A 23044-nucleotide genomic window follows, 5' to 3' on the forward strand; every position below is an offset into this window, starting at 1 on the left:
GGCACATGTTAATATAATAATAGTTTTATGGAAGATATTGAAGAGGGTAAGTAGTACTAGTGTTTACAGATATCCTGCAACCACTCTACTTCACTCCGTAGGTGCAGGATATCTGTAAACATCTGCTAGGGTGTTTACAGATATCTGCAAATACGGAGTGAAGTGGAGTGCTTGCAGGATATCTGTAAACACTAGTACTACTAGGGTAATACAACATTATAACATGAAAATAATTACTTTGTGTCAGATTTCCAAAAGCTGAACATAACTCTGTAATATTCCAGTCATCTGATTGGTCAATCACTGAAGTTGCTATAAATATAGTTCTATCAACCAATCAGATTGCTGTATTTATCAAAAATAATTTTTTGTGAAGTTTGCTAACATATTTTCTTTGTCAAGATTTTCAAAAATTTGAACTAATTTACTGCGACTTCTGTCACAGAACATACAAATTGTTAATTCATCTTTTTTCAAAGCTGACCATTATTAAAATATACAATCAATTCAGTAATCAGCCTTGAAGACATACAGTAGAATGTTTTGTCAAAAAGACAAGCTTTCAGAAATTAATAATTAAATGCAGATCAATGTGAAATGAGGATGTTATACAGTTATGTGTGTTAATATATCTCTTATTTCATATTATTCAACAATATCTTTTTACACAGTTAATATTGACAACACATAATTATTTAGAAATGGATTAAGAATAAGGCATAATATAACCATTATCATATATACAAAATTCAGAAAATTATTCAGATCAACATAACTACAACCCTATTTCACCAACCAAATTAAATTTGGGTAAAATCCAGTTGTTTTCGTCAGAATTTTCAGATTTTAAGTGATAGTTTGATCCTAATAAGTAAAATTTTAGTGGTTAAGAAGTGGGCAAAGGGAACTAAGCAACCACAGAAATTTTAGTTATAATGATCTAAGGTATTTAGAACATAATGCTAGCTGTCAGTCAAAATGTCACATGATTGTGAAATCTTTTATCATTAAGTAAACCATTTTATAGAAAATTTAGCCAATGGTGATTGGATGCAAATGTTGTTTTTAGTAATTGATTAACAGGCAAATCATATTATCAAGTGAAATAAGTCAGGACTATAAATCAAATTGGGAAATAAGTCGTGACTATAAATCAAATTGAGAAATAAGTCTGGACTCTAAATCAAATTGAGAAATAAATCGGGACTATAAATCAAATTGACAAATAAGTCTGGACTCTAAATCAAATTGAGAAATAAATCTGGACTATAAATCAAATTGAGAAATAAGTCGGGACTATAAATCAAATTGAGAAATAAGTCGGGACTATAAATCAAATTGAGAAATAAGTCGGGACTATAAATCAAATTGAGAAATAAGTCAGGACTATAATTCAAATTGAGAAATAAGTCGGGACTATAAATCAAATTGAGAAATAAGTCAGGACTATAGATCAAAATGAGAAGTAAGTCGGGACTATAAATCAAATTGAGAAATAAGTCGGGACTATAAATCAAATTGAGAAGTGAGATCATGACAAAAGATTATCTACATTCCCAAATTTATATTCATGTTATGTAATGCTAAAAACAAAATAAATGAATTGAAAAATTGAAATAATAAGTATAGCCACGAATCATACCCCAAAAAAAATCAGATCTATACAATACTATTTATACTATCATGAACATTACCGATAATTATACAACCTTATTAAAATTAGATTTCAATTTCTTTTCCTTGATCCACATTGTAATCTCAAAAATTTATACCAAGATGCTTACTGTTGATGTTCACCAATCACATGCAGAATCTATGTCTAAATATTGACTATGAATTGTGAGATAACAAAGCCTTAAGTACAGCGATGTGACCAAAGAGATTATGAGACCGTGTTACTCGCTTGTAAAAGTGATTCTGATTGGTGGGAGAGTGGCATGTGATTGTCTACTATAAATAGCTTGAAACATCACACGTATCTGACCTTAGCATAGATCTCGTTAAATTACAAAGGAGAATGACAAAAAAATTGTAATATAATTTAAATAAAATCGATAACTATACTACTATATCACAACAAAATTAAACCAGATAAGTATTTAATACTTATAACAAAAAAAAAATAAAAAATAAAAATATATATTTGAATAATTAACCACTTTTCATGAGCACCCATAATCATATAACTATACTATATATATAATCTTGATCAATGTGTAATAGACAACCCTCAATGTTACCATCACAGATAATAATAAGGCAAAATGGGACAAAAAATTAAATGTATACCATTTTTACATATAATATAGCACTTTAGTGATTTTTAACAATAAATAATTCTTCTGTTCAAATGATTATTTAATAATATTGTAAGTTCTTAGTATTTCCATGTACATTGTATAGAAGATTCCATAATCAATATTTAATTTCCTATGGATGAATTTAGATTCAAACATAACTTATTTCAAATATGACAGGTTTGTTTTAAAAAAATCATTTAGAAATTCTGCTTTTCCACGGAAAATTTGCCAAGAAGAGTTCAAATTTTGTTTACAGGTGAATGAACAGCAGAATGAAAGTCTTCTATGCAGATTATGGCATGGATTCTAAGACGAAAATGCATGCCTATAAGCTTATTGTTATATAGTAAAGTCTGAGATCAAAATTCTTTTATGTAAAGTTATATGCAATATCCAAATAGCTTGAAAAAAATATTGATTTTCATACCTATATGAACTAACTAAATGTCTAAAATAAGCACTCATAAGACCTAAGGGCCCAGGGATGAAAACAACAAAAAATATTTTCATAATGCTCTCTACGTAAATTAATGAAAGACAAACAAAAAATGGATTATAGTTTCAGATGTTCAAATGAAGCATATTTCAGTGAAGAACATACCACTAAAAACATCTGATAAAAAACTAATTAGATTGAAGTAATAATATTTTCATCATGCTCTCCATGTGAATTTATGAAAGACAAACAAAACAGATAATTTCAGTCAGGAACATTCCACTGAACATCTGATAAAAAAAAGAACCAATTATATTGAAGTCTGATTTTTCCAAGTACCCTAAAAGAGATGTAGTTTTTTTAATCCATAGCTAACTAAATTGATAGTGCACAGGTTAAGATAATGTAGACCTGTCTTTATAGAAATGACAATTGAATTTTATCTTGGTTTTCCAGTCCATGTTTCCATGACATAGAATAGACTTACAGACATGTCTGGTAAACTGGGACAAAGTAACAGCAAATGCTATTGTCAAGAAAGTTATCTTGATAACTACTGTCTTTGAAACTAATTTATAGTTAGATTATTATAATCATATATGTTCTCTTTTAGCTCAAATTAAATCATGATAAAGAAAAAATAAAAAGAATGCATCCCTTTTAAACATTTTTAAATTATAAGTGGTTGTGAAAAAAATACTTCAAACTTTTTATTTTCCTAAGTCACAGATAATAATCAAGAATGAGATTTTTATATATTTATCAATCAATAAGTAGACATATATTTGGTAAGACATCTTGGAAGATAATGGAAGTAGTATAGTAGTCTACACATTATTCTAAATTTCTGAATAAGAGCATACATATCAAAACTAATAATGCAAGCCAATACATGTATTTAAATTCCAACAGTTTGTTGATTTTTTGACATAGTGGGTATCTATCGGTGGAATAAAGTTGATTATTTTTCAACAACTTAGAAATAAATAGATTCAATACAAATAACCACAATACAATACAATAGTTATATCAACATTTATATTTACTTAAATCAAAATCTTACTTCTTTCCCTTCTTCAAAAATAAACTCATACAAATTTACTATTAAAGGCACTAATTTCACATTTTGAACATAAAATTACAACTGTTATACGTTATAAGCATAGATTTTTTTATTCTAAACCTACTATTACTGATATATTTTGTCTCCATTCTAATCTAACAAGTTTTATACCTATGGTTGCGTTCTCTAGACATCATTTTAAACCAATCAAAGCATGTAATGTTAGACAAGTTTCTTGCTTACAATGGTGTATTGTAGGATAGATCATAATGGCGACAAAAGAAATCAGATAAAAAAAACTAGAATTTATTCTGATTAGATTGCATCAGACATGAAACTTGAGAATAATGTGTAGAAAACAATCAATAAGTTTATAATGTGTGATAATTTCTATCAGTTTTAGCTTTATAAAATTTACAACCAAAATAAGTAATAGCTACCAAACCTGCACATAAAACAATACCACCTATAAATGATGCTGAATCAAAATGTTGTCCTGTTGTTGAGTGTGATGCTGCTGTTGTTGTGGTGACTGTTGTGATATCTGCAGTGGATGCTGAAAGAAACGGAATTAGATCAGTATAACCTATTCTTCAAAAAAATTTTTTTAATCCAACAACATCTATTTTCATATTTTTCACAAGCACATTGCAACATTCAAGTTTTTTTCACAGCAGAAGTCTTGATTTTTTGTCTTGTAACAACACAAAACAAGTCTGAGTCAAATCTATTACCGGTAATTTCTCATAAGTCCTTAGGGAAAAAAATACCCATTGATATACATGTAATTTAACATCAATAAAAGGCAGAGCTGGTCTAATTAAAAGTAGATTACAATTTCATATCTTTTTTGTTTTCTGATGTTTTTTCAGTCTACATTGTAATCTAAGAAGTTTTCTACCAAATGTCTGTCTCAGGTAGTACTTTAAACCAATCAAAACTTGTCATATAAAACCTGCATGTTGATAAAATAAGGATTTGTGGGGTAGCTAAATCCAAAGAAGCTGTCAATATTGCTCTACTTTAGATTTTGATATCAAAATGTAATATAATTTTGATTAGATTGGTAAAAAAGATCAAGCTAAACTGATCCCTAATATTTAAACTGATCTAAAAGAGCTGCTAATACTAAAAAAAAGATTTGTTATACTATGATTTATAAATTGAAAATGTTTTATTTCTAATCATAAGCTAGAAAGCCTTAAAAAATAAAGCCCAGAGAAGCAGAAATAATGCTCCAGAGAATTGGTGATTAGCAGGATCCAATTTCATTTTTCAATAAAGATAAAAATGTACCAGGTAGTTTTGATTGATTTCTAGGGGAAAAAAAAACAAACTAATATCTAGCAGGATGTTCACTTTTCAATATCTAAAAACATCTTAATTTCTGTTTGTTAGTTCTATGAATCAGATATGAAATGCTGTTTATGTATACTTTTCTAGACCTGTTGGAGCTAAAGACTACACCATACAATGTGCAATGAGGGACATTTTACAAGAAAAGCAGCATTAGCCTTCTAGTTCATAACTTGAACGTCTAGACACTTTTCCTGTCATCCCCTCTGACCTACATCACTGATGGGAGAAAAAAGACTGAAAAATCTGAAGGTATTATTTCGACCCAAGCAGGGATTGAACTCTGGACACCTTGGTCAAAATATTTCACTTTGTGGAGCATTTTTTCAGCTAATTCAAATAAAACTATAAAGCTTACATTTTGAATCAGTGGAAGTTGTTTCTGCTGTAGAAGAGGTGGTTATTTTACCTGTAGTGGTGGTGCTGGTTTGAGTAGTATTTGAAGTAGAAGGAGCAGGTGTGGCTATATAGGTGGAGAAAAACAGAAAATAACCAAAATATCAAACTAACAAAACCTTAAGGGACAGGTTCGTCATTTTCAGGGGTTGATTGTGTCTTGAATATATGTATATAGAAATACTAGAGATGTACCAAAATTGCAAAATTCCTTCAAAAATACTCCAAACTAGGAATTTCACTTTCTATTTCCATATGTCTTTTCTATATATGGCAAAGTTTCAAGAAATCAGTTTTCATTTTAACTTTCAAACACGGATAATTCTGGACACACGTGAATTTGAAGGTTCAAATTTTGACAGAGAGTTGTGAACACTATTACTGATTAGCTTAGTTTCTGTTTCTGAAATTAAGGTATGATTGGCCAAACCGATGGAGAACCTGTCCCTTTATAACATTTTATGGTCAAATATAATATACTGGAACTGGTTCCTGATATTTGGGATTTCAAATTTATATAAATCATGCTGTCATCAAGGTGTCTTTTACAGATAGTCATCTATTAATTCCCTTTACAAGATATTGTATCTTAACATCGGCTACCCAAATCACTTTTCAAACAGAAATCTATGCATTAATTACCATCAATCAGACAAAAAGAAACAAATTAAATAAGCAAAAAATAATGGCACTTCAAATTTAAACAGTCTTAATATCATTCTTTCTTTAAGTGTGAAACACCTGACATTGAAAAGTAATACAAGTTAAATAATCAAATCTTTTTTTTCAATCATATAAGAACCAGGTCCAATATTTTAAACTAATAAAATAATTGAAGGAATTGAGTACCATCAGTGAAAAAAGGTCTCCCTCAGTAGTTTGTTAAAGTTATACTACCTCTTAGGATGAACAACCAATTCATATTTTTAAACTTGGCCAAAATAAGTCTTTGATCATAAGTGGACTTACCTGGTGTCAAAACAGAATCCCCCTATAATCTAATAAATCTATAAAACTAAGTTATAATTCATTAAACTAAGTAATTAGAAGGTGTTTCAAGTTATTATTTTGTTTAATGGATTATCATCTTATATAGAGATTATATTCTTTAGTCTAGATGTTCATCAATGCTTATTGTATGACCTAATTTTTTTACAATTGTAATAAAGATATCATTATTATAGTCATGGCACGTATACAGTCCAACTGATGAATTTATACATATGTTGACCAAGTTTGAGACTTTAAATTTATGTCCATTCTATCTAAGAGGTAGTATCCTTTTAAATAATCCATTTGGAAAAAAATTTGACTGTTAAATTTATATTCAGTGTGTGAGAGCATTCAGTAAATATTTAAAAATTAAAAATGTCTATATCTATCTGTTCAACAATTAACTAATAAAAAAAAAACAAGTTGGGAGACTCCATTATCAACTTGAGAGTTAGTTCTATCAAATTTTCAAACATAAGAATAACTAGGACCCAATTTCTATAAAAAAGCAAAAAGAACACATAATTGAACACCACAAAAATTTAAAATAGGTTTATACTTACAACTAATAATTGAGGTCGCTGAAAAATATCAACAATAAAATTGATTAATATACTAAACTACATGATTTTTATAGACTTTCTAAAGCAAAAGGTATTCATTATCTCATTCACTAAATGAAATGAATGGTGTACAAATGGTGTACAATAAGGGAAATTTTGCCAGGAGTGCAGCATTAACTGTTAACTGGCCCCCATCTCTTTCACAACACAGGATAGTAAAAATATTTGTCGACCAAAAAAAGACAATCCCTCATCAAATCATTTTCTGCAGACATGTTTCGGATATGAAATCCTCATCAGGACAGCGAAATTGAAAGTGGATGAAATGAGAGCAATAACCTAATAATTATAAAGAAGTTCTTTCTCTTCACTTCATAACAAAATGTCATCTGTAGGTATGATAGAGTTTTTGAGTTCTTTCCCTTCACTTAATAACAAAATGTCATGTGTAGGTATGATAGAGACCACTGTTTATTCATTAGCATATTATTGAGATCTCAATTAAGTTTGAAAGTGAATACATTCAACAAATAGTTATTGCCCATAATTTTGACTATGAACAAGGGCAATAGTTTATATCCCCATTTCTTTAAGCAGCTTTCATGCTATTTTTTTTTTTAACTTCAAACATTATACAAGAAATTAGAATATAACATATAGAATATGCTTATAAAAAAGGAAAAAAGACAAATTCACTGAATTTTAGAGAAAGTGGTAATAAAAAAATCTGTGTAATAAGTTTCTTTAGAAAAAATAAGTCTATGATTCTATCCAACTGACATCTGTCTAACATTAACTATCAGAGATTAAATTAGTATTTCCAGACTCACATTGACTTATAAAACCAAATTCTACTTACTACAATTATTGGTACATGTTGGATCTGTTGTTGTATTCATATGAAAACATCCTGAAATAATCAATATTATATTTTATAACATAGATGTGTTATCAAGATAGCCAAAACAGATTCAAAACTATACTTTAATAGGTCTATTTCGAACTATTTCTCTTTCTCATTCCTGATAGACACCATTTAATCACTGTTACAAAATTAACATCAGATATACACAGGATAAAGAAATTGTTCATGTTTACGTCTGATTGTATAAATATTGGGTCATTCATGAGGTCATCTTAAGCACTGGTATGACCATCCATTGGGTTTTCCAGGCTCCTGCAGCAACCTCAAGAGTGATGCCAAATTCTTTAGCCGGAGAATGTTACTAGGTTCATTTTCGTAATGTAAGGCAATCAAGAGACCATCCTGTCAAAACACAATATCTTTGACTTTACTTGGTTTTATCATTTTTTCGCCTCATGAAAAAAAAAAAATTCTGCTCAATCTTCTAAGGAAGGCATCATGAATAAAATCATAGCCTTTGTAGTGAAGTCGTGATTCAATTGTTGTGATAAAACTTTAGTCAACTTTGTCTGCCAGGTTTCATCAATCTGCCAAAATCAGATGAAAACTTTAATATCAGCATTGAATTAGTACAAACCATGTGTCATCTCAGAAATCAGATGAAAACTCATCTTCGCAACGTCAAGCTATTATAAACTTCATCTTATACCTAGACTGCAAAAGCCACCTTTCTTTTATCACAGAATGTAGTGATTTGATTGCATTGTACCTCAGTGAATACAGCCAATCAGAGCCCTCAACGGAAAGACCGTAAACACTATGGCTTATTGTTTACAAACATGCTGTCGAGACCTCTTTTTTGTTGAATTAGCTAGCGTACAATCAAATCAATTTCGTTGGCATGCAAAAGGTGACTATTGCAGTCAAGGTATAAGACAAAGTTCATAATAGTTTGACATTGTGAAGATGATAAAAACTATGCTTTTCATATTGCTAATAATTTTTAAAAAATAATGACTGAGTGATCAACATATTTTCTTAAAGAAATGTGGATGTAGATAAAGATATTACCTGGTTTAGCTTTACAAATAAAAAAGAAACAATCAGTGGCATTACAGCAGTCTTCTTCATTAATAATTTTAGTACAATCTAGAATTAGAGAATTAAACCCACCATAATGAAGACGCATTACTTGTTTAAAGATATACTGATAAAAAAATTGAAATTTTTAAACTTGGCCAAAATGAGCCTTTTTTCATCATCAGTGGACTAACAGAATTTCTCTATAATCCTGTAAATCCATAAACTTAAGTAATTATCCATGAAACTAAATAATCTTGAAACATGCTTAGAAGCATTTTTTAATAATCACTAGGTTAAATGCATAAATCTTTTGATTTTGGGAGATTCTATTCTTTGGTGATGGCACCTGGTAGGTCTAAATGATGAATATATACTTGTTTTAGTATGGGACTTTTATGTCCATTCTTAGTGGTAGTATTTCTTTAAATAAAATTCTTGAACACCAGCTGCCACAAATTTCACTACATTAGCAACTGAATGTTTGTGACTTGAGTGTATTAAAGATACAGGTGCGCCATTTTGGGGGTTGATTTAAGTCTTAAATGTATGTAAATAGTCTTCAGAAGTGATAGAAATCTACGAAAATCGCATAATTCCTTCAAAAATATCTCAAACTAGAAATTTCATTTTTCATTTATATATATGACAGAGTCTAAAGAAAAGAGAAGATTAAGTCTCAAACACGGATAATTCTGGACACACATGAAGGCTAAATTTATAGGATAATTTATGCCTCTTAGACTGAAACATGTCTCTATTCCAGCCTCTGATAGCTAAGTCGACAGATGTCAGCTGGTGTAGAGACAGAAAAAATAGGGCCTGTTAAATGGGCTTTTCCGCATCTCCGCAGGTGCGGGGTTTGAAACCTATTTAGATACCTATGATCTGCAAAACCCAGGTATATTTGGAAAGATAAATATTTTTGTAGTTCAGTCATATTATCATTTTCTCCCTACACCATTTATATCATGTCTCCAGTTCCATCATTTTTTTTTTGGCGAAACTGATCTAGCATCTGATACTAACAAAACAAAAGTTACGGTGATACCCAACACTATTTAACAATCATTTTATAGGTAATTCAATGTTATGTTAGAGAAAATTATAAACACATCTTTGGAGGTGTGGAAAATCCCCATTTAACAGGCCTCTTTCGTCTGACTCTGCTCCAGCTGACATCTGTCAAAATATCAATCAGAGGCAGATGGTTCAGACTAGCCTCACTTGTGACACCTCCACACCAATAAATCACAGCAATGGAACCTAAATCTGGGTCCCTCCTGTTAACTCTTCCCCAGGGATCTGGATTGTCTCATATAAAGTCATATTTTCAGCACCCAAGGATAAAATGCATGATTCTGAAGCAGACACCTAAATTTCATAGAATTAATGAATAAAGGACTTCATAGCAAAATATATTTACGCAAATCAATGTTTTGTCGAAATGTTTAATTTAAAGCTAAAAACATCTGTTTATATGTTATTGATTGTAGCATGTGATATATCTATATATTATATCTATATCTATGAAAATCTCTTAATGTTATAAATATTCATAAAGATTATTGATAATACCGCCATTTATATTTATACTTACTGCACTAGTACATTAAATAAAATATAAGCTTACATTATGTTTATTACTCAGTGAAGAATGAAAATTGTTTTACTTTTTCTCTACGGCTCATTGGTTAAGATTTAAAAAATAGGTTAGGCAAAAATAATAGCTTTTCTTTTAAGTTTATTATCATAGCAAATCATATCCAATGCTTCAATCCCATTTAATTTATAACAAGTGAAACCCTAGCAGGCCTGTAACCAGACTTGATTGTTCAGAGGGGAAAGTTATATGTTGGGACATTAACAGGGCAATCCATTAAGGGAATCCCCCCCCCCCCCCCAATCTTCCCATTGCTACGGGCCTGACTCCATTTGATTGGTTCTAACCAGTCCCAAAGAGAAAATCGACAAATCCTTTAAAAATCAAAGTGTCCACCAAGCAGAAAATGAGGTAACCATCATAGTTGATCAACTACTGTATGATTTGTATTAACAATGAAACTTATAATTCCAGATCATTAGACCAAGGTGTAAGTGAACAGCTAAAAACAAAATAATAAAAATTCACCTCATACAATCATTATAAAGTTATGGATAAAAGAATGCATTATGATTTTAAACCTATTTCACATTCAAAATCAATTTATCATCAAAATGAAGTTCAAGAAACTTACTGTCGGTGACTACAGAAACTGTAGTAGTATCTGCTGCTAGAGTAGATGTTGATGCTGAAAAAAAAGAAAAAAAATCAAGTGGATAGGCAATAAATTGTATATGATGTCATTTCAGTTTGAAAATTCACCGAAACATAACAAAATATTTACACTAGTCAAATATACACACATAACAAATTCATCAAAGTATGATGAAAACTGTAGCCTTTTTTATGCTATGAGTCATAATTCATAAAGAATTCAAATAGAAATCTTCCATAATCACATACTACTCTTTATCAATGTATTCTATATCAGTAAAATTTTGAAATGCTATTGAGAGAAATTGATCACTTGTCTAAGATTAAGTAAGATGGCCTTTTCACTTTTTCTGTTTTAGAATTTACCCTTTATCCGTGTGAATGTCAAATCATAAAAGCTTATAGCCTACCAGACAGGATGTAATATATTTTGGGATGCTTTTGACATATGAGCACTGGGTCATACTTTAGCTTTATGAATGACTAACAAACAAAAAACACAAAGTTTAGTTGGTTAATGGTATAGAAATACTACCGCAATAGATCAATATCCTTGCATACCTTAGATAATTTAACAGGCATTACGCAAAATTTTCATAATATCAAAAATGTCATAAATTTAATTATACCTAATACAACCTTGTCAGAGTCAGAGAACAATAATCAACAAAATTTGTGACAATTTTGGTTTAAGTTTCTGGTCTGGGAGGGAAGTGTGTTTCTATTCACATTTAGATCTACAGGTACACCATTAACTTTTATTGACAAAAATTTATACATACTATCCAATTTGAAACTGATACTGTAACTTTTAAACAATCAGCAAATTTCTATTTACAATGAGATTTGCAAAGACAGTACAGTTTTATTCTTCAGTAGCCTATCCTACATAATATAAGGTGACAAATTTCCAAAATAGGCCAATTTCAATTTCAAATTATATTCTATAATATCAAAATTACACTATGTCCGGGGTTGGTAAGCTTTATTGTACTAGTAGACCTACTAAACTATACTGCATACAATCTTTCAAACAAACAGGATACAGGATTTACTATTAATACTCACCAGTACTAGCAGTAGTAGAGGGGCTGGCAGTAGTAGAGGGGCTGCCAGTTGTAGTAGAGGCAGTGCTTGCACAACCAATGTTAATTGTCAACAAGGCTACCAATACGGAAGAATAAAACAACAAATCCTGTTTGTCAAATCGTGACATGATCATCATTCCGAATATCTTATACACAAGTTATCTTTTAACAACAAAATCTATTCGGTTCGAAAATTACTTCAATGAAAAGTTCTTAATGGGAAATCGTAATAAATCTCAATCGACTTTATTTCTAAATTACGTGTGAGTCATGCGCACGCGCTCAAAGTTCTTTCTTCCTGTTATAATTTTATGGCGGGGGAATCGTGTTCAAACATACAATCAAGGCTGTATGGAAGACTGATCACCAGATCGTAAATTTGCTGGTTGAAAATGAAATCAGATTGATAAATCGCAATTTGCCGTTTGATTTGATGTGATTTAGATACAGCGGAAACAAGTTTATCCACGCAGTTACGTTCCCGAGAAACTCCTCTGATTTATTGTGCATGTATTAGCCTACCAATTCACATAAGATATTATAGCTGTCAGATGCCAAACGAAATAAGAAATGTTCAATGTTGAGGACAACGTTAGATAGTTATACTTGGACTAGACAAGGATAGGCCTTAATAGGCTAGCTAGTACCCCTCTTCATCTCAGAGACAGACCCTTTAATTTCATTGTGATCTGCTGCGGTTATACTAGTGTTTTGAAGTACTGTGTCACGAGGTCAAATCATGTAGTAACCGTGTCAATGTTTTTAATTTTGTTAGAGCTTAAATATCATAAATTAAAATAATATATTACACAACCTCATACAAAAACATATAAGCTTATTTATGTAAGTACTATGATATGATATATCTCGGGCATAATTTCTTCTTTAATGATTCATTTACGGATAGTAAACAAAATATTCTAAAATATTCTTGTGAAACTGAAAGCGCCATAGGCGCAAATTTCCCACAGAGTGTCTGAGAGGGCTCTCATCTATGTAAGTTTTTGAAAAATATAGACATGATAAAAGGGATTGTAAAAAGGTTTTCTAACTTTTCATGTGTATCGGGGACACTGATAGTATCCATTTGCGTCAATCCAATATTCAATCAGACGCCTGTGGTTCCCTTATACCACTTAAGGCCTTCGCTATCTGACGTCACCAAACACTTAATTTTAGTGGAATTGCAGAAACTGTCAAAATATCCATCAGAAGCTAGAATAGAGGTAGATATTTCGGACAAGGGTTGGGATTGCTTTTCGGTCACATTCTCGGCAGAGGGCTATGCATAAGTTTTAAGCCAAAACTAATTTTATGTTTTTTACAGCTATGCCTTACGATGGTTTTTAAGAATAAAATGAGGTATTTTGAATCAAAAAACTTTATTCTTTTTTTAACAAATGAGATGTGCAACCTATGTTTTCAAAATGAACTATTCTAATGATGGTTTTGGAAAAAAAATTATGATCTTTTTAAATCAGGAAATCAAAATCGAGGATTCACGTGGATCTCTTGATATAATGAATTACGGTTATGGTTTCGATTGAATGAGATCTCCCACAATTTCCAAAAAGCTAAAAATGGATTAAATGCAACATGCTTAGTTTATTTTCTGTGCCTTTTGGTTATTGCAACCATTCCAGATTTAACATTCGTTCTTTGAATGGAAATTCTCGACAACGCGATTGATGAGCTAATTTATGCAAGAATCCTCTGAAAATAGACAATTGTTACTGAACAAGCTATTTGATTGGTTGAATTAGAGAACAATTATTTCTTACAACGGCGTTAGATCTAGAATAGTTTAGATACCATTAGAAATCAAACAAAGCGAAATTTGTTCAACAGTATTCAATTTAGATGTAATCACAACAATCTTCCAACGCATGTTTAGAGAACCTTCAAAATGATATTATTAATTTTTGTATTTTTTCCCATCCATCACACATTCAACACAACAGTCCAGTTAACAGTAAGTTCAAGCCTACATGGCGTTGTATTTTTGTTGTCCATTAGCTCTAATCACGTAACATCTATAAGCTATAAACGTTATTAACAAGAGTCCAGCACCTAAGGCTATACCACCACCAAACGACGCTCCATCAAAACCGAAAGCAGAAGCCTGTGTTGTTGCGAGAGGACCAACGGTAGCTGGAGATGTATTAATGGAAGAAGAAGAATTTGATATTGGTTCGGATGATATAAAAGTGATTGGTGCTGTTATATCACTAGTATTTGTGATGTCAGTAGTTATTTCTGTCTGCATACTGGATGACGAGTTATCAATAGTAGTAACAGTAATTATAGAAACTATGGAGGTACCATCTGAACTATTTGACGAAACAGTCGTTGACTCTGGCATGGTAGTCGTTGACTCTGCCATGGTTGTTGTGGTATTTGCTGCATCCGGGGCTAAAGGGAGTCCTGAAAAACAGAGTTTATACCGTTATATAATTCAGATTCATGCAAAATTAAACGCTGGAATCAGGTTTGGCACTGTAAGTGGACAGTTATTTGTACGAAAAATTATGTTTGACTCATATTTTGCGATACACAGGCTGGGATCGATTTGCGATTCAGAGCTTCTCGTCTGGTCGGTCGAAGTTGACACAAATATACCTGCGAGTTAGCCATTCGCTTTCTGTCATTTGTTAATGTTTCAGATCCTCTGATTTAGCTTCCATAGCATCAGAGTTCACCACATTTTGTATTGTCTATTGAGGAAAATCATGACAATATACAGAATTTGTGACGAATGTAAAAGTTCACCATAGCCAGGAAGTAACACAAATTATGGTCGATACATTACAAAAGCCCACTGAGTGGGTACTTTGGCTTATAAGTCATCCAAATAAAGAAAATATGGAAAATCTACATACCTCTGACGCCCACTGTAAATATTACAATCGCAGTGATCAGGTACATGCACGTGGTGAACTTGGAAAGATACATTGGTGGTTTTAATGTTGTAGATTATAGAAAAGAGACGTCAACAGCAATTATTTCTTTATAGTTAAAATATCCAAGGCTGATCCAAAGAAGTTAAATATAAAAAGGCAGATCTGTTCCACGTCGTAAACTAGCTTTATCATATATAATGAAGTTCCCATCATGTGATAATGATAATAGTAGTGATAAAGTCCATGAATTATTTGTGTAATTAGCATGGGGCTTGAGATAAAACATTTCGATATTAGAGAGCATTAGGGATTGTCAACTGGACACCGTGATTGTTGTTTCACAACATTACAAGGAGCTACAGGGATTGCGTAATTATTAAAAAATACGGGGCCGTATCGTATGTACGCTTACTTTGCTCGCTATCCAAATGCTGGCAAATGAACTACTGTTACCAAACAAAGGGCAATAGTAAGTCAATTAAGTTTATGTTAGGGTGTTACGAGAATAGAATTCCCATAAAAAGTACAGCCATTAAGTTAGAATTATATATTTCTAAGTGCTGTTTGTGTTAGTTGCATGAGTATATTCTCAAAAAAAAAAAACAACAACACAGAACTGGCCTAGGTTGTGAAGTAAGAAACAAAACAAAGGGTAAGAGACGATTAGTTAAACAAAATTCTGATGTGAACTGATCGATAAAAGAGAGAACGTACATAGATACAAGGGAGAACTGATTGATTCGAGAGAGAATTGGACTGATTGATACAAGAGAGAATATCTAAACTGATTTGTACAAGACATAATAAAAAAGAGCTAAAAAGACATAATATAGGGACTAATCAGAGAGAGAATATATGAACTGATTGATATCAGAGATAATATATGAACTGATTGATACAAGAGGGAGCAGAACAGGGAACAGTGTTTTTAAACTCATACTATTATTTAATGTCCAAAATATCAGCGAACTGATCAACTTGGGGAAATAGTTATTTTATGCAAATAAAAAACGCGATAAAATTTCAATTTAATATTTATTCATTATTCATGTGTTATGATAACTGTATTTATAATTGTTGAGTATTTTGTTATTTAGTCTCCTTTGCCGTCTTTACTATATGTATTTTTGTAAATATTGATTTGTGTCTAATGAGTCATGGGCTCAAGAAATAAAGAATTTGAATTTGAATAATGTGATTGATACAAGAGAGAATATATAGGAACTGATTGATACAAGAGAGAATATATAGGAACTGATTGATACAAGAGAGAATATATATGAACAAATTGATACAACAGAGAATATATGAACAAATTGATACAAGAGAGAATATATGAACAAATTGATACAAGAGAGAATATCTGAAATTGGATACAAGAGAGAATGTCTGAACAGAGAAAATATCTGATCTGATTGATACAAGAAAGAATATCTCTACTGATTGATACACGAGAGAATATCTGAACTGGTTGATACAAGAGTGAATATAGGAACTGATTGATACACAAGAGAATATATGAATTGATTGATAGCAGAGAGAATATAGGAACTGATTGATACACGAGAGAATACATGAACTGATTGATACATGAGATAATATAGAAACTGATTGATACACGAGAGAATACATGAACTGATTGATACCACAGAGAATATACTAGGAACTGATTGATACTAGAGAGAATACATGAACTGATTGATAGATGAGAGAATACATGAACTGATTGATAGCAGAGAGAATATAGGAACTGATTGATACTAGAGACAATACATGAACTGATAGATAGCAGAGAGAATATAGAAACTGATTGATACTAGAGAGAATATAGGAACTGATTGATACTAGACAGAATATAGGAACTGATTGATACTAGAGAGAATATAGGAACTGATTGATACTAGACAGAATACATAGTAACTTCTTCTTACCAGAGAGAATATAGGAACTGATTGATACTAGAGAGAATACATAGAAACTGATTGATACTAGAGAGAATATAGGAACTGATTGATACTAGAGAGAATACATAGTAACTGCTTCTTACCAGAGAGAATATAGGAACTGATTGATACTAGAGAGAATACATACTAACTGCTTCTTACCAGAGAGAATATAGGAACTGATTGATACTAGAGAGAATATAGGAACTGATTGATACACAAGAGAATATATGAATTGATTGATAGCAGAGAGAATATATGAATTGATTGATAGCAGAGAGAATATAGAAACTGATTGATACACGAGAGAATAGATGAACTGATTGATACATGAGAGAATATAGAAACTGATTGATACACGAGAGAATACATGAACTGATTGATACATGAGAGAATATAGAAACTGATTGATACACAAGAGAATACATGAACTGATTGATAGCAGAGCGAATATAGAAACTGATTGATACTAGAGAGAATACATAGTAACTGCTTCTTACCAGAGAGAATATAGGAACTGATTGATACCAGAGAGAATACATAGTAACTGCTTCTTACCAGAGAGAATATAGGAACTGGTTGATACTAGAGAGAATACATAGTAACTGCTTCTTACCAGAGAGAATATAGGAACTGATTGATACTAGAGAGAATACATAGTAACTGCTTCTTACCAGAGAGAATATAGGAACTGATTGATACCAGAGAGAATACATAGTAACTGCTTCTTACCAGAGAAAATATAGGAACTGATTGATACTAGAGAGAATACATAGTAACTGCTTTTTACCAGAGAGAATATAGGAACTGATTGATACTAGAGAGAATACATACTAACTGCTTCTTACCAGAGAGAATATAGGAACTGATTGATACTAGAGAGAATACATAGAAACTGCTTCTTACCAGAGAGAATATAGGAACTGATTGATACTAGAGAGAATATAGGAACTGATTTATACTAGAGAGAATATAGGAACTGATTGATACTAGAGAGAATATAGGAACTGATTGATACTAGAGAGAATATAGGAACTGATTGATACTAGACAGAATACATAGTAACTTCTTCTTACCAGAGAGAATATAGGAACTGATTTATACAATGTGTGTCAGGTGGGACTGATAAGGCTTATCTCTGTATCGATGAAATTAATCTTAGAAATGTTTTTTTTTGTGTAAACTTATTTATGTAAAATATACATTATGAAATGGATTGGGAAATTGGCTTCACTTATATTATCTCTCAACAACAAATAATCTTAACATTCAAAACAATTTTCCAACATGGACCATAGAGAAAAATACTATGAAGGTGTGCTTTAAATTCAGTCTAAGTGTGAAATAAAAAAACTTTGTCAGTAGTGTACAACATCGATACACTTCTCGTAACAAACAAACTTCTATGATTAAAATATTTATTCAATAATTTAAATATCACGATTTATGATTAATATCACCGATAATACATAACTGATAAAATACATCAATGTGTGATATGATCTAATGTATTTTTAATATTCAGAACTCATATGTTGATACTCCACAATCAGTAATTTTTACATCTTTTACAGGCCGTTCATTCATAGTTTCTTGTTCCTCTATTTTCTTTAATGTTTCTGTCCCTTCAATAATTTGACTGAAATAAAGAGAGAATCTGTATTATATCCCATAATCGACAGATCATTGTAAACCTTCATTATATCCTTACAGCCTAATTGTACTAACTACAGATTTCATTGTTGTATTGTTACGTAAACTATTTACTTTCTATAGTTTCAATGACCTTTCAAGAATGCCTTATACCATTGTAATGCTTATTTTATATATTTTATTTAACACTGTTTACATATTATACTGAATTATAACCAGATATTTTTAGATTGCATTGTGTTGTAATTCAGTTGGCTACTTGCAGGCCTACTTTGGTCAAACCCAGGTTTATATGAGAACTTTATACTGTTTTAAAGGAGCACCTTCACTATCTGTTGGACCAATCATACCTTAGTTTCAGAAACAGGAATTTTTTAGCTTACATAATCAGTAATAGTGTTCACAGCTCAAGGTCGAAATTTCAGCCTTCAAATCCATGTGTATCCATAATTATTCACGTTTGAAATTTGAAATTTCTAGTTTGAGGTATATTTGAAGGGATTATGCGATTTTCATGCTTTTAGTACTTCTTAAGACTATTAAAGCGCAATAAAGACCCAAATGAATCCCTGAAAATGCCGACTGTTCCCCTTTAAGCCCAGTCAATATATTACTGATTATATACAGATTATGGACATATTACATTTGGTAAACCATTCTTGATTTGGATACATGGTAATACATATAAACTTGTCCACACATCTACAACAGACAGCGCAATAATTTCAATAAAATTTTTAGATAAATATTGAAGATAATTACCCAAAGGCTACATAGTTAGTGTTCATCCATGGGGCTGGTTGTAATGTTATGAAGAATTGTGATGCATTTGTATGTCGACCTTTATTAGCCATTCCCACTATACCACGGTTTGAGAAAGGAACAGCAAAATTTTCATCTGGAAAATAGAATGATTTGAATACTTAATTCAAAAACAAACTGACAGAAGCAATGTCTGAAAAAGCCAACATAAGAACCACGAATTGAAGATATATGGGTAAATCATTCTGAGAAAATTTTATGCATGTGGTCATATTTACAAATTAAAATAAAAAATGTGTAAAGCGTGCAACTATGTGCAAGACAGTTATAGTTGGTTTTAAAAAAATCTTTTGAGTTTTACCTAATAAAGGGAAAGGTGATAGAAATAATTAATGCCAAAAGCCTCAATAAGTATCAATAATAAAGACTCACCCTCAAAAACTGTACCATAAACTGATTCCCCACCATTTCCTCTACTATGGTAAACATCTACATCAGGTAATAATAAAGATTAATAATAGAACTACATCAGGCTTATTGCATGTAGATAAAATAATTGTACCAGCAAAGAGTGTAAATCTTTACATTAAAGGGAAAGTGAACATTGAAAGTGTTTTATTGTGACTCCAATTTGACTATAATCCCAAACCAACACAGTCGGCACTATGCACCTTAGATTAATATTATAAGTTTAATTTTAACTACTGTCCATATTGGATAATATTATTTATCATAAATATGCCAACAGTGCAAAACAAAAATTTTTTATGAATTTAAAGGTGAGAAAAAACAAGGTATCAAAAGTACCTTATCTTAGCGCATTTGCAATTAACTAAAATTTGGATATATCCTAGAAGCAGAAAAAAACTTACTAACCTCCTCCCTGTATCCAACCATTAGGTACTATTCTGTGAAATAATGTATCAGCATAGCTCAATTTACTGTCTGTTTCAATACATGTACCTTTATCTCCAATACATAATGACTTAAAATTACTACAGGTTTTTGGTACAACATCTGTAAACAACTTCAAAGAGAGAAAAAAGATTATTCATAAAGCACTGATTTAACACAATATAAATACCTGTATATTCACATTATTGTCTCCACAATGGTCCATGTGTGAGTACTACAGATACAGTTTACTATCACTACTATCAGGATTCAATTTGGATTGGAAAAATTGGAAGGACCAATTTTCAGTTTGATCAAGTTTCAGTGTTATTAAGAAAATAGATATTTTATTTAAACAAACTGTGTTACACAAGGAACTTTTTTTTTAATCTCATACTAGAACAATGATAAAAATTTGTATATTATAGATGTTTTAATATGAAATGTAAAATATCTTACTTCAATAACAATTTTTCCTACAGGTTCATCTCCAATATTAACATCAAAATAAACATATTCATGCTGAAAATAGAATTAAAAGAATAGAAAATTCAGTTGAGGAAGTGATAGATGTTCCAAAATGGCAAGCAGGCTGTGAACAGCTGACAGCTGACATAAATTTTTTTTTTTATAAATTACTAACAATAATAAAAAAAAAAACAGGTTTCTAATGAGTATATTATTATAGACTTCTTAAACTAAATATGTTAATAAGAGTGTACACAACCAAAAACTTTCAAACCACATGATTGAATTTATTTATTATTACTTTTCCCAAATTCAGTAACTAATCAACTAATTAATCATGTATCCACCAGACAGATCATGACATGATTCTATGACACACTCTAGACTTACATTTTTGGAATTTAATGTTGTTTTATAGCCTTCTTCTGTTAAAGTTTCATAGAGAGGCATTGGTCGGAATTCCTGAAATTGGTAATTTTCTTCAGCCCAAAAAATAAAATCATTGGGACCACCAATTAACTGATTATTAATAAAAATTATAGCATTTTCTGAGAATGACCATGCTTCTCCACGGATTTCCTGAAAAATATAAAAGTATATTACATAACTTAAATGCAAAATAGCATAAACACATATACTCTCATTGTACCAGTAGTGCTTTGTCTGCTTCCAGTGCTTGCATGGTTTGTGTATGTAAAAAGCTACAGTTGTGTTAACAAGAATAAATCGTCCCACAAAATTAACTTCACATGAATAGTTGATTATCTCTTGAAACAAAACAGTTTTTAATCATATGGGACTAGTACGCTAAACTTACCTTCTTTTTAGCTTCTATGTATAAATCCCATTCAAACTCTAACATGCCCTTTATAACAGGTTCATTAAATACTTTAGGATGCTGTTTGTGGATGTCCTAAACGAAATATTAATCAAACACTATATATTATTAAACACTTAGGACCTATTTGATAATTGATGTCAGTGTCAGTAAGATGATAATCTAGTGCACTGATCTGCTGTAATTTCAATGACAAAAAACAAAGTCTACGAAAATTTTAAATTGCCAAATATTACTGGTATCTTTAGATCGACGTTTTTATGATGTAGATCATTTATCTAGATACTGGTAGTGAAGAGTAGAATTGAAATCAACAAAACCTTCATTACTACTCTATGACTACAATGATTTCTGAATTGAAATTTGGCGATCATTTTCATATGAATTGGAATATCAATTACAAAATACTACTGAGAGTCTTGAATTGTCTTTGGGTTGATGAAAATGTTTACGTTGATGAAAATGTTTACCACTGGAAAAGTTATTATTTTTAGACATGATTTTACAGAGGAGAATTTTCAGACCAAAAAGTGGGTCACTTTCACACAAATTTTTTGGTAGGGAAGTGTGTCTGTTTAAAATGTAAAATCACTAAACCTTATATTTCTATGGACCCGAAGACATTCTAAGACAAATGGCAAACAGTTGAAAATTTTGTTTGGAATATTTATGAAATGAGAGAAAAAATTCTATTCAACTTCCAAGTTCAACTCAAGTAGTCAGAGACTAGACCATGGCCATGCTTTGCTATCCTTTTGAAGAAAGTGGGGTTTGAAGCTACGCAAATGATAATATTTATAAATTGATCCATGTTTTACTTACATTTGCACAACATTTTGCACGAACAAAGTTAATATCGTTCAATAATCCAAATACTTCAATGTTTACTTTCGTGCTGTCCGCCATGATGATATTATCGCTAAGGAAATGTAAACAAATAAGTAAGGGGAGACGACTTAAATATAAAAATATGTTGACTGGAATAACCAGACGCAAATGTTATCGCTGTAGTTACCAACATATTTAATCCGAAAACATGACCAAACTTGAATGTATATAATATGCAGTCCGAGTAATAAATATTTGGCTTTGGTAGTGACTGATATCTACTTTTGACCTGTAGGCATCCTTTTCACTTATTTTGCAGAGAAAGCACTCCTCTGTTCAAAGTCCTTGTTTGAAATAGGCT

The 23044-nt window shown here is 31.0% G+C and overlaps 3 protein-coding genes across 3 annotated transcripts; all 3 read right to left on the minus strand.

Moving 5' to 3' along the window:
* Positions 1-4118: 4118 nt before the first annotated feature.
* LOTGIDRAFT_235716 (hypothetical protein) lies at positions 4119-12525 on the minus strand (the record flags this gene model as incomplete). The annotated part of the gene is made up of 6 exons (XM_009065235.1): positions 4119-4355; positions 7108-7125; positions 7967-8017; positions 9044-9121; positions 11290-11343; positions 12378-12525. The coding sequence occupies 6 exons, from the start codon at positions 12523-12525 to the stop codon at positions 4171-4173; spliced, it is 534 nt and encodes a 177-aa protein (XP_009063483.1). The 3' UTR covers positions 4119-4170.
* Positions 12526-13762: 1237 nt separating this feature from the next.
* Positions 13763-17956, minus strand: LOTGIDRAFT_235717 (hypothetical protein; the record flags this gene model as incomplete). Its single annotated transcript, XM_009065236.1, has 2 exons — positions 13763-14821; positions 17857-17956. 2 exons carry the CDS (start codon positions 17954-17956, stop codon positions 14382-14384), a joined length of 540 nt encoding a protein of 179 aa, XP_009063484.1. The 3' UTR covers positions 13763-14381.
* A 688-nt stretch (positions 17957-18644) lies between these two features.
* LOTGIDRAFT_195649 (hypothetical protein) lies at positions 18645-22774 on the minus strand. The gene is made up of 8 exons (XM_009065237.1): positions 22678-22774; positions 21835-21930; positions 21408-21596; positions 21009-21071; positions 20532-20682; positions 20088-20144; positions 19656-19791; positions 18645-18879 (listed from the first exon to the last, which is right to left on the minus strand). Exons 1-8 carry the CDS (start codon positions 22759-22761, stop codon positions 18762-18764), a joined length of 894 nt encoding a protein of 297 aa, XP_009063485.1. The 5' UTR covers positions 22762-22774; the 3' UTR covers positions 18645-18761.
* Between the last annotated feature and the right edge of the window lie 270 nt (positions 22775-23044).

Source organism: Lottia gigantea (genome assembly GCF_000327385.1).
Source record: "Lottia gigantea unplaced genomic scaffold LOTGIsca_69, whole genome shotgun sequence".
Lineage (NCBI taxonomy): Eukaryota > Metazoa > Mollusca > Gastropoda > Lottiidae > Lottia > Lottia gigantea.

What these genes read in the sequence shown, in the direction of transcription:
- LOTGIDRAFT_195649 (XM_009065237.1), bottom strand. Translation starts at nt 22,761, where the DNA reads ATGGCGGACAGCACGAAAGTAAACATTGAAGTATTTGGATTATTGAAC. An exon ending in ACATAGAAGCTAAAAAGAAG is followed by an intron (nt 21,597 to 21,834) that starts GTAAGTTTAGCG and finishes TATATTTTTCAG; the next exon opens with GAAATCCGTGGAGAAGCATG. An exon ending in TGGTTGGATACAGGGAGGAG is followed by an intron (nt 20,145 to 20,531) that starts GTTAGTAAGTTT and finishes TACCTGATGTAG; the next exon opens with ATGTTTACCATAGTAGAGGA.